Consider the following 15,744-nt stretch of genomic DNA (forward strand, 5'->3'; position numbering starts at 1 on the left):
CGGGGCATTTTTTTTTAATACGGTTAGACTCACAAGTGACTGCAAAATACGCTACTACACAACACAAAACACAGTAATTCCTCAAAGATGGAGAGGCACGAGTTCAATCTGAAATGTAAACATTATACTTTGTGGAGCTGAACAGATGTGTATGATGAATTAACAAACAACTTTAACTGGAAATGTTAGAGCCTTTAAATCTGTAAGAACTTTCTTTAATCAATCTATTCAGAAAGTGTAACAATGATAACGCTGCGGACTGCAAAATTGTTTTTCCCGTTTCCAGGTTTAGAAGAGTTGTTCATTTTCACAGATTTAAGTTCAACTGTCCAACGTGATAGGAATAATGCGAGTTGTGTTTTATGGTCTCCTTTGCTGCGCTCCTAACTAATAATAAAGATAGTCTATCATTCTCTCCTTACTTCTCTTTTTCATAAGAGCACTCATCTACTGCCACTCCTCCATCATCCATTTTTATTTTTTTCCTCCTTCCTCTCCTCCTCAGTATCTATCAATTCCTTTCATCACTTGCGCCCTCTTCCCCCCCCCCCCCCCCTCTATCCCAATAACTTTGTCTCATCCATTTCCTGACTTCCTCTCCCTCCCTCATCATCCCACCCATTTCCTTCAATCCCTCCTTCCCTCTATCACCCCTCCAAACATCCACATCTTCTTCCTTCTCCTCCATCTTTTAACGCCTCCTTCGCTCCATCTCTCGCTGCTCCCCACCATCTTCCCTTCCCTTTCTTCCACTGCCTTCCTCCTTTCATTTTTCCTTCCTTCATCTGTCTTTCCCTTCCTCCATCCATCCCACTCTCTCTCTCTCTCTGGCAGTCTCTCTATGCTGTGTCTGTGTGTGTGTGGGTGAGAGAGAGAGAGACACAGGGCGGGATAATCATAGCTAACCCAATAAAGCGTCGCACAGGCCCCCCTAGCCCATCCATCAGCATGCGTCTGGGAAACACTTCCCCACGCTACGCCGGCCCCACGTGGACCCAAACCTGACAGCCATATAAATGTCTGCAATATACATATCCCATATAAATATGTCTGCAGAAACCCAACACAGACTGGGGGGGGGGGGGGGGGGGGGGGGGGGGGGGTTAAAGTGTGTGTGTGTGTGTGCCATCTTGTCTGTGTGTTTGTGCGCTGCTCAGAAACAAGTAAAACACACACTACTTGTCACAGAACATACAAAATAAATAACACGGAAGAAATGAAACATGTACATATATGCAAATCATTATGCAAATTATAATAATATCTGGTTCAACACTTTGGATTCATGTGTGTAATAATGCAACCGCACACACAAGCCCGCGTGTCACAATGCAAACACAGTCGCAAAGTGTTCTTTTCTTTTTCACCTTCCAGCGAGTGGATGCCTTTCTCCCGCGAGGTGTCGTAAACGTTGTTGAAGTGATCTCCGGCGTTTGGGTCGGCACCGGCGTCGAGCAGGACCTTCACCACACTGAAAGACAGCAAAAGACACAAGTCACGCATGTAAAGATGTTTAATAGTCCTGCCTTGAACTTGTATTACATCAAGCAGCCACCACTGCCTAAACACATAAGGAATACTATGTGTCGGCATTATGTGTACATTTACATTGTTATGTCAACGTATGTATATCAAGATATAGCAATTATTCGGGAATTCGATTAAGACACTGTTTCTCTACCCAAGACGAGATCTTGCGCCACACGATATTTCGAGATTATGTGACGAGAATTCTCGTCAGGTAAAAAGCTGTCTTGCGAGACTCACACAAATTACATTTTTCACACGCTGTCAAGCCACACAATTTTCTCATGCAGTGAGATACAAATGTATAACTGATAAGCCTCACAGAGCGAATCAACTCCGCCCAGTTGATGCCACACCAGCATACGCTGTGATGGTAATCAGCTGAACCCGCTCGCGCTGTGAGTCCAGACCTTTTTATATACGGTCACTGGTCTAGACAGCTGTGAGAAGTGGTAGCTGGAAGGGTCTTGCAACATAAACATGTAAAAACTGAAGCGCAGCCTGCTCTGTTTGGAACTGTGAGCTGCACTGGAAGATAACGTGTGAATTTGTGGTGAGATTTCTGCCTGATCAAAAGGGTTTCATTTACTTTCGGTTTCACATACAACATGCAGTCACAAACAGCGTCGGTCAAACGGTCTGAAGGGGGTAACGTTACTCCACAGTTGGAACAAAGACGTAATTCACAGCAGAGTAAAGGGCAGGTAGACTTCTCATTAAATGATGAAGTTAGTCTGGTAATATTATGACTTTTCTCTGCACATGTCAGAGAACACCGATAGGATATGTGGGAGAGATTCTGAATGAGCAGAAATCTTTGACCACGAGCAGAAAACCTGCTGAAACATAGGAGCTATTAAAGTCCAGGAGTTTATAACTAAATTAAAATGTAATACTTTATCATTGAGGTGAAAAGGTGCCACAATCACATTTAAAGAGGTTACTTCCCCAAACAGAGACACAAAGAGGAGGGAAGACTAAATCATGACTCAGCACGGATGATATTAAATAAGTTGATATACAGGAGGAACAGATCTGATAGCAGCACAGAATGACTGAGAGCTGCACTGCATTATATTCTGTTATAGATTTTGAATCATCACCTGCCACCTGAATTTTGTGTTTCTTTTTATTTAAATAAATGCAAAAAATTCATCAGAATGCAGGAAACAAAGTGTATAATGCTCAAAATGTTCATATAATTCAGCATTAAAGATTTCTTAAAAATAGTGTTAAAATCTCGTCTCGTCTCAATCTTGTGAACCCAATCTCGAATCTTGTCTCATCTCGTGTTTCGTCACACCCCTACTGTTTATACATTAAGTATCCGAGAGTTTCCCGTTTTGGGGGAATCCAGTGAATTAAAAACAAAAGGTTCTTCACATTTATGCCAAACATATTATAAATCCAATATTGTCCTAAAGCTGCCTTCTCATTTTCAACAGTGCTCAAAATGGCTTAATACAACCTGGGACAAGTAAGGGATAGCTTCCTCAGTATATTGTAAGAATTTGATTTGTGGGCACAGGGTGGGAGTAAATACGTTTTTTTTCCTTCTTCCCACTCCTTTTTGAATAGGTTTCAAAAAAATATTTTCCTTTGGCTGTAACTATTATTCTGTTATTTAATCATTTTGATTTGTTTATTTGATTGCATTTTCCTGTTGGATGTTTCTTTTTACATATATTCGAAATAAACAAATCTTTATCATCTTACAGAGAAGATTTACATCTTTCTTAAGAGCACATGCCACAGCACCTAAATATGCAGTCAGGTTACAGGAAGTAGGATGCAGATTAGATTTGGGACTGGGAGAAGACCTGCTTCCTTCACGTCACCAAACATAACCATGACCTTGTAACACAGTTTCTCCCAACCTCATGGCTTGAAAACGAATATGCTGTACACAGATGCAAATATCTAACTTAATTGACAATGACTCCTTCACCTGACTTCCAACGTTTCTAGTCTCTCCCTTGTGGTGGATTTTCACTACACACTTGTCTGCTTCGTAGCATGCACATATGCGCACATGGAAAGGGGGCAAGGGTCGGGCCTGTTTCCGGCGCTGTTGGGGGTGAGGGTAGGGGTGGGGTGGGGTGTCTGTGTGTAGCACTTCATTGGAGCGTACCGCCTTATAGAACAAACACGAGTACCTCGGCAACACCACTCACTGTGACCCAACGGACATTCCAGGTACCGTCTCTCCGTCTACAGAACACACACTTTACATTTACCACCATGAACGTGAGCAGTGGCTTTGACATTGAGACAGACATGCACATGAATACACCCAAAAACTAGTCAGCTAGTCTGTGCCCACCGTCAGCGAGAACTGGGGCGATGGCCGAAACATGAACCCTGCCAGTACGCTGCCGGCTGCCATTAGACCTGTGACTACGTAATGCAGCCTGGGAGGGAGTGATGGATGGTTCTCAGCTAAATGGTTATGGCAGGGGCCTGAAAGGGCTTAAATTGAGCAAAATGATTATTTAAAGGAGGATGAAGTGGACTCCTTTTTTAGAGCGACTACGTCTGACCACGTAACAGGCCTCGGCTTCCCTTGGGGAGAACATGTGCCCTTAAAAATGAGCAGTGACATGAGATACGACGTCAGAAATGATGAAGCGACTGATATTACACCACAGAGTCAACCTAAAGGTGAGGTGTGAAATTAAACAACCTGTTCACCTGTTACAACAACAGAAGAAGTGCAGGTTTTAAGAAAAAAACAACTCGAAAGATAGTCTAACAGGACAAAACATTTATAAATATATAAAACAATGTGACAACAGACTGAAGCAGTAAAATATTTGAAGCATGTATCAATACTTGCAATGCAGTTTTTATAGTTATTAGTTTCACCATGAAACGTTTAGCATTAAATAGTGAACAATGTCCAAGGTGACGTATTCAAATTACTTGTTTTTTCCGCTCAACAGTCTAAACCCAAAGATACTTATTAGATATGATTAAGAAAAGCATCAACTCTTTGCATTTGAGAAGCTGCAACTAACAAATTTTTGGCATTTTTGCTTTGTTTATCAAAGAATCATTAATGCACATATCAGTAAAACTAAAGAAAAAAACTGATCCCTCATTCCCATTAATATCATTAAAATCTGACTTTGGTAGTTTATGTCGTCACTACAGAACATGTGTGTTCCTGTGGGAGAGCGAGGCTGAGAACAGCCTGGCCAGGTCTTTGTGGCTGACCTTGCTGAGGGGGTATAAAGGACTATCGGGGGGTCCCCTTTTGTTACTGTATCACTGTGGCTGGGGGCGGCAGGGGGGCCGTGACCCACGGAGGGCTCTCCTCTCACCCTTGCAAGCACTTCTACAAACACATAGATGCATCCTCTGAGACACATACAGACACACACACAAACTCAAACTATGGTTGGTCACAGGAGGCTGGGCAGGACTGTGTGAAGAAATGAGATGGTCTGAAAAGGGTTAATGGCATCAGAAAGGTAAACACGGCGGGATAAAGAGAGGAAAACTGCAGAGGAGGAGGAGAAGGAGGAGGAGGAGTGGATGAAAGGAGGGAAGTGCAGCTAAAAAGATAAAAAAAAGAGGTAGATTTAATTATACAGGATAGCGCTAAAACTAATGAGCTTTTGAAAACAGTTTATAGTTTTACTAATCAACTGATGATCAAGTGGCTAACTTTATTTGGGACATTTAGGAGGAGAGCTGCAGCACTAATTTGAGGCCAAACTGAAGGCATGCAGAGGTTAATTAGGTTAAACTCCCATTTTAAAGGACTGCGCCAAAAGTTAAAATTACAGACTTCCTAATATGAGCTTATAAGAACTGAAACAATGTTATCTGTAAATTACCAGATACGAATTTTATTTTACTTTCATAGCTAAACCAAGACAAAGTGCACGTTAGCTAAATAAGGAGGGGGTTATCTAGCTGCTACTGACTTAACAGCCCCGCCAGTCTTATGTCCATTGTCTTGACCCTCTGTTGCTGTCTGAGCGGCACAAGACATAACATGAAATATGGTCAGCATTTTGTTGAACTGAATTCCTCAATTAATCCTCCTTCCCCCATTCTTTCTCATCCTTAAGTATATATATTTTTGCAATTTTCTTCCTCTGATCGAACAATTCACTACAGTTGGTATTAAAATGACCTCAATGTAATTTTAAAATGACATCAGCGTAATTGGGAGTCTGCGTCTTGCTCGAGAACACTTTGACAGAACAGATGCTTGAAATTTGGACCAGTTACAGGACGCTCTCCGTGCTATACCACCATCCAGCTGGTGAATCAAAATCTCGACACAATGAGCACAGTTTGCTTAACAAGGCGGTGCAGAGGCTGGTAGATTTAACCTCCCAGGTTTGCCAGCAGGCGACTGGTGTTAGTTTCCCATCCTTGCCCTGGAGGGAAGACAGGAAAAGACACTTCCGTCTCTCCTGCGCTATAATAGACACCTGAGCCGAACTGACCATCCATGTCTCTGACCACCTGGCCCAGACGCTGGACCTCACTTGACCTCATCTCACCTGGTGCACACCTGGGGTCAGATAGATGCCAGGAACAGAGGTTCAATGCATTTAAGTTTTTTTTTTCCAGCCAAATAACCGGGTTGGTCAAAATGTACATTTTATTTAGCTGAATTTTCTTCCAAGTATTTTGCGTGCAAATTATGACGTACATTTTAATCTTCAGCCTGTACACAAAACTTACTTTTTAAACACAGAACTTGTAAGTAACTTGTAAGACAGTAACCATGTTTAAAAGAAGACACTTTCATCAAATACTGTAATGAGGCAGCCTTGGAATAAAAAAAGAAATGGCTCAGGTTTTAAATATTACAGAGAGGAATGTTACAATGGTCCTGTGGAAAACCATTCACACTATTATGACTTCAATGGTTGCTTCTAAGCACAACTTAGCTCAGTTTGTTTTTGCTTAATCCCATCAAAGAAAGTCAGAATATATAAAAGTTCCTCATGGGTGTATGGTCATCAGGTAGCCCATTTAACATTATTAAGTGCATTTCTTTGTCTACGGCAAAGTAGAAAATGTAGCCACAAGAACAATAACAGCATGTACAATATAATAGACGTTTTCCTTTAAAGCATTTAAGAAGCCAAAATATTCAATTCAACCCACTTAAACTCTTTTTTTCTCTCTTTTAAATTAACTGTGCAAAGTGGTGAAGTTCATGTCCAACTTCCAATGGCTGCTGCTCTCTTAATCATTGCATGGCTGCTGTACATCTGTGAAATCAAAAAAGGAGATGGTAATCTCTCATTTCCAGCACTGTATTCTTAGACTTTAGCAATGCACATAATTAAATAATTATACAAAAACCCATTAATGTGGCTTTAATGTGGCACAGGGTGGAATATCTTTGAAGTTGTTGTTTATTATATTATCAGGGAAGGAACATTGTTTTAGTGTTCATGTAAGAAACAATGAAATACATGTTAACTGACTATGTCATTAACCAGACCGCTTACCATCACAATCGTGTTGTACCGTGACCAAGTGATGATAATATTTCACTGGGAGACCTGTGGTAATTTTCACCTCTATTCAATCCAGCTAATCCCGGCCGCAAACCCATAATCCCACTCCACATCACTCTCTCTCTCCACAGCTAAACTATTCTCTCCTCGCTTTCCCAACGAGACACTCATCCTCTCGTCCCATCATCCCACCGCTTCCCCTCGTCGCATTCCCTCTCCCTCCCGTCGAGTCACTTGGTCCGACAGGTCGGAACGGTCAACAGGCGTTACACTCGGCCGAGCGCTCATTGTGCACGTGAATGCAGCGAGGGAGGGATGGAGGGAGAGAAAGAGAGATGGAGATGGGTATTGTGTGTTAAAGAGTGCAAACAGTGACCAGGCCCTGCGCCTCCCTGATTTAGCCCCACATCAAAGCTAAGCACACACACGCCCCCCTGAAGTCTCACCCTTAATTCTTACACACCCCTCTACTTCACCCACTGATTCCCTCACACAGCCGCACCTCGACCCCTGAACACTAGAGAGGCTGCCTGGTGGACGCTACACCCACAAACAGTTTCCTCTGAAATGGCACTGTGGTGAAATCTTCTGTCTCTTAAAACACGGTTATCACTTCTGGTCCAGGTAAATACAAATACAGCGTGGGGGGGTGAAGTAATTCAACAGTAAGATCCATGCTGACATCTAGCTACAGGCGAAACCTTGTCCATGAGTAATGCTCCCTTTGTTTTCACTTAACGGCTGCAAATAAAGTTGTGTGTGACTGAGTAATAGGCAGTTGGCCTGTAAGATATTTTGTATAAACTCCTCTTGTCTGTCTGTGTGTGTGTATCCTTACTTGTGTGTGTGGATATTTTGTGACTGGATTTGTATGTGTGTGTGTGTGTGTGTGTGTGTGTGTGTGTGTGTGTGTGTGTGTGTGAGATAGAGAGACATGTGTGACTGATGTGTGTGAACTGATGTTCTGTCTTCCCTGCAGCAGTGACGGCTCACTGGGGGGTTGGAAGACGGGATTAAACACAGAGGAGTGTCACTGCCTCACTGAGTTATAGCACTCATAACAAACACACACACACACACACACACACACACACACACACACAGACACACAAGACAAACTTCCAACTCAAATTTGTATCCAATAAAACACATTACATACATCAATATGTTCCACGCCAACAATCACTCAGCGCACGTCATTAAATATAAAGACATGCTGGAGCTCAAACATCAGCACAAAGTGAAATAATCAAAGTATATGATCATATTTGTCTCTGAGGATGAGTTACAGACCATACAGTGTGCTGAAGAAAGTGCAACTAACAAATCTTTTTTTTAGTAACGATTAATCCATTTTTTATTTTTTTTTTTTACACGACTGATTGATTATAGTCTATAAAAATGGCAGAACATTGGGAACAGTGCTCATCAAAATGTCCAGGAACCCAAGGGTACGTCGCCAAATCACTGGTTTTGTCCAAATTCCAAAGACATCCAATCTAATAATTACTTAAAAGCAGCAAATTGTCACATTTGAGGAGCTTGAACCAGCAAACATTTGGCAATTTTTCTTGAAAAAATAAAATTCTAATTATTAACTGATTATCCGAACCAACACAACCAATTTATATAAATATTTCAGTATCAGAACACATTGGCATAAAATGCAAAAAATCTACAATCTAAAATTTGAAATAAACAATTTCTAAGCTCCAAAACCTGAAAACACAAAATGTCACAAGACGTTTCCATTTTAGTAGCTTTAATTCAAACTATCTTACAAACTATGGGGAGCAACTGTAACTACAGATTTAAAGTAAGCTCATTTTAAGCTTTTATAAAATTAAAATTTCTCACCGACACATGAGGCCCTTAATTAAACAAAAGAGTGACCACACAGTCCTGATGGAGGAAGAAAAAAAAAAAATAAAGCACCCTTGTAAATTGGATTTGGCCTGGCCTTAACCTCAGCCCCTCTCTGTGTTGTGTGTGTTCTGGGGGCCAGGAGGCTAATTTAATTTGTTGGACAGAGAGATGGGGGAACGGGTAAAGACCGTCTGTCAGTCTGAAAGTCGCACTTTGCACTTCTGAAGACCTACTGTAACAACGAGCGCAGGGACACGGAGGACATATGCTCACACGCTTGCTCATGCAGACAGCTGCGTGATACCGAGACACTACAAACACTGTTACATATGCTCACCGGGGAGCGTGTCTCAGAAACACGTGATTTCATCAGTAGGGTTTAGTTTGGATGAAACACACACACACACACACACCTGTGCTGTCGGTTCATGGCAGCCACCATAAGAGCAGTCCAGCCTAGACGGTGGCGGTGATTTGGGTCGACCCCTTCTTTTAAAAGCCTGATGGGAAGAAGAAACAAAAAGTGGTTAACATATTGTGGAGGGCATCTGAATATGCCAAAGTTTCAATGTTATTAGTTAAGGTGTTTTATCAGAGTCTTAACACATGTATAATGATGCGAGAATAAAGACTGGTTCTTGTGTGACTGTATCAACGCCCTTCCTTGTTAGACACACCCATGATGTCTTTGTCTTTATCTGAAGCCACGCACTTGCTCCTTGGCCAGTTAATGTGTCCGTGTGCGTGTAAGCCAGGTGTGTGTTGACTTTTCTGCCCCAGGGTATGACATCAGGTACTGGAGTGGCACAGTCTTTATAAGTGTGTGTGTGTGGGTGGGTGTAAGTGATCCGTCTGTCGTCTCTAGTGCTGAGCACGCAGACAGCGTGTGTGTTTACAGTCAACACAGTGGCCTCTGTCTGGTCTGCACTCGTCTCTGAAGCTCCCTGGCTCTGTTTTCACTGCCTGGTCTGCATATAGGATGAGAGTTTTGGTAGGAGAGACGGCACATCACCACTTCCACTACATGCGAGCTCTTCAGTGTGCAGTACCCGTTACAGTTCAGTCAAACCGAGAAGCTCACACTACTTTAATTTTACCAGAAGTTAAAGAAGTGGCATTGTGGGAAGTCAGCGCTTTTGCATTTCACCAAACAACTACATGACATAGTTGGATGGAAAAGTGCTGTAGATGAACGGTGCTTGAGGACAGAAAGGGTCAAGTCAAGTATGTCAAGAGACACTGAGCTGCGTCATCTCTACAAGTAGAGGTGACACTAAGCTCAGAATGACATTTCAGACATTGTTTTGTTACATTTTCTGCATATTTTAGGAGGTTGACCAATGTATCTGGACAACCTGCCCTTAAATGAAACTTGGATATTGTCTAAGGATGCACCGATCCGATACCGACTCAAATAGCTGGATCGAGTATTGGGGATACGGGGGCTGATCTAGTCTGTTCAATTATGCACGTACTATGCGATGCGTAGACCTGAACATTCTGCTAGGAGAGCTAACATAGCATGAGGGGAACAAAAAACAAGGGATCAGCAGTTTGGAGGTATTCCGTGCTTGCTAAGCCAACAAGATCCACAGCTATTTGCAAAATCTGCAAAGCCAATGTTTCGAGGGGTGGCAGCAGCACTGCAAAATATAACAACTTAATCAAGCACCCCAGAAACATTGTGCCAAAGAACACAATTCCCAGCCTCTTCCTCATAGCGAGGAATGCAGCTTATTCATTTTACACTGGTGTCTGATCGATATTCAGCATTGGCTGATACCTACATTTACATTACCTAAAGCCCATGTCTTGGTATCGGGACTGAAAAGGTCAGATCGGTACATTCCTAATTGTCCAGGAATTGATGCCTTCTAATGTGGCAGATAAAGAGAGCACCATATCTGGAAATCCTGCAATGAAAGCAACCTACAAAAAAATCTTTAATGTGGTTTTACAACATGTGGTTTCACAAGCAAGGCTGGAATAAGAAGGCTGGAAGAGAAATATTAACTACATAAACCAATAACATTTTAGTATCTAAACATATTGAATATAAACACCAAGTATGAACAGCTGCTAAAATGTCATCATCATTATCAGCCAACATGAACCATTAGCAATGTATCCTGCATCTTATGATAAAGCCTGGGTCTCCTGTCAGCGCATCAACTCCATGCACACCTTCCAGTGTTTAAATCTCTCAAGATTATAAAGTGCTTCACCACAGTTGTAGTACAACTGCTTTTTATAAAGCCTGTGTGAAAACGAGACATCCATCCTCTCCACTGCCTCTCAGCAGACACACCCTGACACTCTACCACTTCTAGAAAGTAAACCAAAAGCACTTAACACATCTGCTGACTGGCTGTCTGGCTGACCGTCTTCACTGCACTCTCACCTTCACCATCTGCCACATGGGCACAGGTAACCCAAGCCAGCAAACGGAGACACACATGGACAAGCATGTGTACGCTGCGCTCAACTACACCGATACAAACACCTAAAGAGACACAGTACACATGCGAGCACAGATTTAACACACATGATTCTTGCCCAAAGGTGAGCAGCATGTCTGACAGGAAATCCATCCATCCATCCATCATAATGAAGAGCAAATTTAGTGACTTTCTGTAACCAAAGGTAGGTAATAATATATTACTCAGCACATTGCAGAATGTAGAATTTGACTACAGTGTGAACACTTTTAATTTTTACTCAAGTTTTGTAATGCATCAGCAGAACAGAAGAGACCAAGAAGTAGTAAAAGCCCTGTAAAAACCACACATGCATTGAGAGCTGTGCGCGCACACACACACACACACAGGTGGCTGTGTCTCTGAGTTCCCAGAGGACTATGTTTAAGTTTATAGATTGGCCTCACAGCATGGGTGTATTTTCATTTGTGAGTTAGAAAGATAAAAAGTTAATGCAATGGGAGGGGGGGGGGGGGGGGGACAACTTTAAAATGCTTAAAATCAGTATGATGGGAAGAAAAATCAAGACACACTGTTGAAATTGAGCCCTGAGTGGCCGAGAATGAGAATCCATCCTGCAAACACCTCCTCCTCAGACCATACAGTTTACAAGCACAGATGGGCCTCTTCTTCCACCTGGTGGTTACTGGTGAGATTACAGGTGACATGACTGCAGGTGAACCCAGCTGTTCTGGAAGCAGATGTGACTTTACACAAGGATCTGAGATCTGAACAGTACTAAAGAGCAGAAGATGCTGGGAAACGAAACACTCTCTACTAAGCAAAGCCAGTGACATTATTATACTGCGAAGATCACTTTGGATGGATCCATTCATGGTTTCTTTATTCAAGGAAATGGGAGTTAAATGTAGTCCAGGTTGAAACTGACAAAATAAAATATCTTGACAAATAATATTAAAATTAGAGGCAGGATATTGTCTTTGACAAAAACAATCATTAGTAATGTAAATATGATGGCCATAAGTGATTTGATTTAGTACAATCAAAGAAAATTGTATCATTTACAAATTACATACTACAGTAACCAAACATCTCAGTCGTATGACGTTAGTGTCACTGACTTTAGTATAAATATCTCAGCCCTGCTGATTCCCAACTGATTTTAACGACAACAAAAAATGAGCTCAGAAAAAAACAGTAGCTTTATATATATTTAACCTGACTAGAACAAATCCACCAAGGCAGTCCTCCTTATGAATACTTTGGCTAAACCTCCACTCCAGCCATGAATTTCAGAAAATTTACATCAATCAATATTCATCATGCCTAACGGAAGTGTCCATTCATAACAAATTAAAGGTAGTATTTGCTGTTCTCTTGCATACTATAAATCTTTTAAAATGGCAAAAAACCCTACCATGTCACATTTATTTACCCACTAGAGCACCCTTACTACACTTCGTAGCCTCCATTGATCATGTGGTTCACACTGGAGACTACCAAGGATGCTTCTCCATGTTAATGTTGCTAGGGTGCTCCGTGTGTAAGGTGTTGTAGTGTACACAGGTCTGGGAAATATATACTTGAAGCATATGTACTTAGTGTAAACGTAGACAAATATCCCATACTGTGGGCACAAGAATGTTTATTTGTTTAGACTGTGTGTGTGTGGTACCTGGCCACATCTTGAGAGTTATTGGTCCTTGCTGCCTCCAGAAGAGCATCACCTTGTTATTGCAGAAACAGAGACATTAAACATTGCAGGAGGAGAATACGGAAAACTTCAGTACACATTGACAAATTATGGAAATACTGTTGTTTTCAGCCAAAAACAATTCCTCAACATTTCCCTAACTTAATTGATCAATATGATACTTGTATACATTTTGTGACAACGTACAAAAGTTTCTGGCCTTTTCGATTGGTATCGATTGACAATATTTTCTGTACAAAACTAGTCAGTGACTTTTCACTAATTGTCGCTGCAATTATACCACGTGACACAATGCCAGCTGATACCTTTGTTATCAGAGTCCTTCTTCAGGCAGAAGGCCACGGCTGCAGCACACAGTACACCTGCAGAAGCCACTCCTCCCCGGCTGGCCCCTTCTGTACCCGGTCCTTCACCTCCACCACTCTTCCCGCTCTCCTCCCAGTACTGGTTATTGTTGCGCCCCCTGCTAGCCAAGGCCGCCCACGAGCTGCGACGGTTCTCCAGGTTGGACAGCCATCTAGGGGTGAGGTGGTGGTACTGCACCGACGGGTTCACACTGGTACCAGCTGTCTCCTCAGCAAAAAGTCCCCTTCTGGAGACACGGGAAGTGGACACGATGGGGTTGCGGTTGGTCTCCGCCGGTGTGTCGCGGATGCCCTGGCATGCGCCACCGCTTGCGCTGGTCTGCAGCACGCGGCTACACGGTGACAGGCTGCGCGACCTTCGCGCAATTAGCCTGGTGGGAACAGATGATAACATGGCGATAAACTCACCAGAAACCAAGCGGTGAACGATGAAACTTTCAGCCCGGCAGTAACTCAAGAGGGACACAGACACCCTACAGGCCGGGGACACTGCCTTAATGTCGCTGTAACGTACACCTCAATTTACAGGCAGATAATCACAACAACCGAGACGAAAACAACCGCCTCTCCTCATTGTAGCGTGGATGTCACCAGAACGCGCGGTGCATTCTGGGAAATGTTGTTTACTGGAACCTTCTGTGTTGTCAGCTGCCATGACGAGATGCGTATCTGTACACACTTCCGTGTTCGCTTAAAATCAAACTCAGTTACAGCTGGATACACAGGAGTCAGTGAATGCCTCATTTATGTTACTTTATTTACTGGTTAGCGGTCCTGTATTTGATTAATCAGTATAAAACTGTGCTCATCGTCAACAGTTTAGTTACTGTATCCGGACAGAACAGAGTTGGATTCTGGTCCTTTCGTTTGGGCTCCGCTTACATTTGATGACACAAGCAGTTGTTTTTTTAAATGTACTTGTCCTTTGATAGCCGCCAGATGGCATTAAAGCACAGTGTAATTAGATGTCTGTGGCTGCATAGTAGCTACACGTGCAGACCATTGCAGGCAAATGTCGGGGTACTCCCTGGACAGGTCGCCAGTCCATCGCAGCGTAGACATTACACAATACTTTAATGCTATTGCAGAAAACTGTGTTAAGCTGCGCTACATTCCTAAAGGTTCACTTTCACAATGGGACACAGATTGGTGAAACCACATCAAAAATACTACACTTTCACTGCAATATTTAAACATATCTTCTTATCTAATTTAAATACTTCAAACAGGATATACTGCTCAATACCCCCCTCCTCTCTCATTTGTACATATTTAATGTTGAGAGAAAAGATGATGCAAACCGAAGTGTCACTTGTTGACAATATAGGATTTACTGTATGATATACTGTTGACGCCCCTCGCGCCTTTCTCCCCAGTGTGAACAAGATTTTGTGATGTGGATTTTGTTTGTACTTTATCTGCTTTATTGTGAATGCAAAATAGATATTGTGGAATTGTGGAAAACCTAATGGACTTAAAATGATTTAAATGGTTCTTGTTAACACACAGATGCCAACAAATGTAGGGCTGTAGCTCAAAGTTGAGAGGAAACGTTGCATAAATTCATTACTTCCTGCACAAGAAGCATGATTTTCCAGATAATATATCAGCACGTCTTTAAAATTACAATGAAACTGCATTTTGAGAGAATCTTGCTTCCTTCGGTTTATTTAAATGCTTCCTGTTGAAATGTGACACTGCAGCAGAAAAATAATTCAGAAAGGTATCGTTCAAAATTTTGTGAAGACCCTTTCATTTAGTTCTTTTATCTACACCTAGCATATGCTCAGATTGCCACTAAAGATACAGTTTATTCCAGGAAAAACAGGTTTGTTGTAGAAAATGTTTTTGTTCCTGAAATACAATCTTAGCAGATCCATTCTGACAATTTGGGCCTCCCACAGTGGAGTAGAGCTTCACTGTGTTAGGTATGTTGTGTGCTGATACCAGACATGAATCATAAGAGGACATCATGCTCTGCCATCTTAAGTGTACTGGCACCTTTACCTTTACCTCTGGTCTACAGTGGCGTCAGTGTGGGTGACACCTGACAATACATTTATTCTCACCAACAAATACAGATTAAGTTGCCCACAATAACCTGCTGTCGTTATGTTTAGGCCCATGTCTGTCTCTAAAGTATTTTTAAAAGTCACCATCGTTTCTAATCTGAACAACAATGAGACTATGTGATGGCTTATATTTGTGTGTCCTGTCTTTTTTTTTTTTTGCTGTCACATGTCAATATGTCTGCAGTGGAAAAAGTCTGTTGCAGAATTTTCGTTTTGTTGCATGGCAGCACAAGGGCTTGACTACCATTTTTATCAACTTGTCACAAAAGC

General features: G+C 42.1%; 1 protein-coding gene across 2 annotated transcripts in view; it reads right to left on the bottom strand.

Moving 5' to 3' along the window:
• Positions 1–15,744, bottom strand: part of clpb (caseinolytic mitochondrial matrix peptidase chaperone subunit B) — a 39,457-nt gene that overhangs the window by 20,961 nt on the left and 2,752 nt on the right. Inside the window, exons 2-5 of one of the 2 annotated variants that reach the window (XM_046073435.1) lie at positions 13,343–13,773; positions 12,999–13,050; positions 9,299–9,385; positions 1,368–1,471 (exon numbers count right to left, since the gene is read on the bottom strand). In XM_046073435.1, the coding sequence (XP_045929391.1) occupies positions 1,368–1,471; positions 9,299–9,385; positions 12,999–13,050; positions 13,343–13,773 (674 nt within the window). Of the gene's footprint in view, positions 1–1,367; positions 1,472–9,298; positions 9,386–12,998; positions 13,051–13,342; positions 14,023–15,744 lie in introns of those variants that run through there. The other variant, XM_046073433.1, reaches the window with a different exon arrangement.

The sequence above is a fragment of the Micropterus dolomieu genome, linkage group LG17, assembly GCF_021292245.1.
Source record: "Micropterus dolomieu isolate WLL.071019.BEF.003 ecotype Adirondacks linkage group LG17, ASM2129224v1, whole genome shotgun sequence".
NCBI classification, from domain to species: Eukaryota; Metazoa; Chordata; class Actinopteri; order Centrarchiformes; family Centrarchidae; genus Micropterus; species Micropterus dolomieu.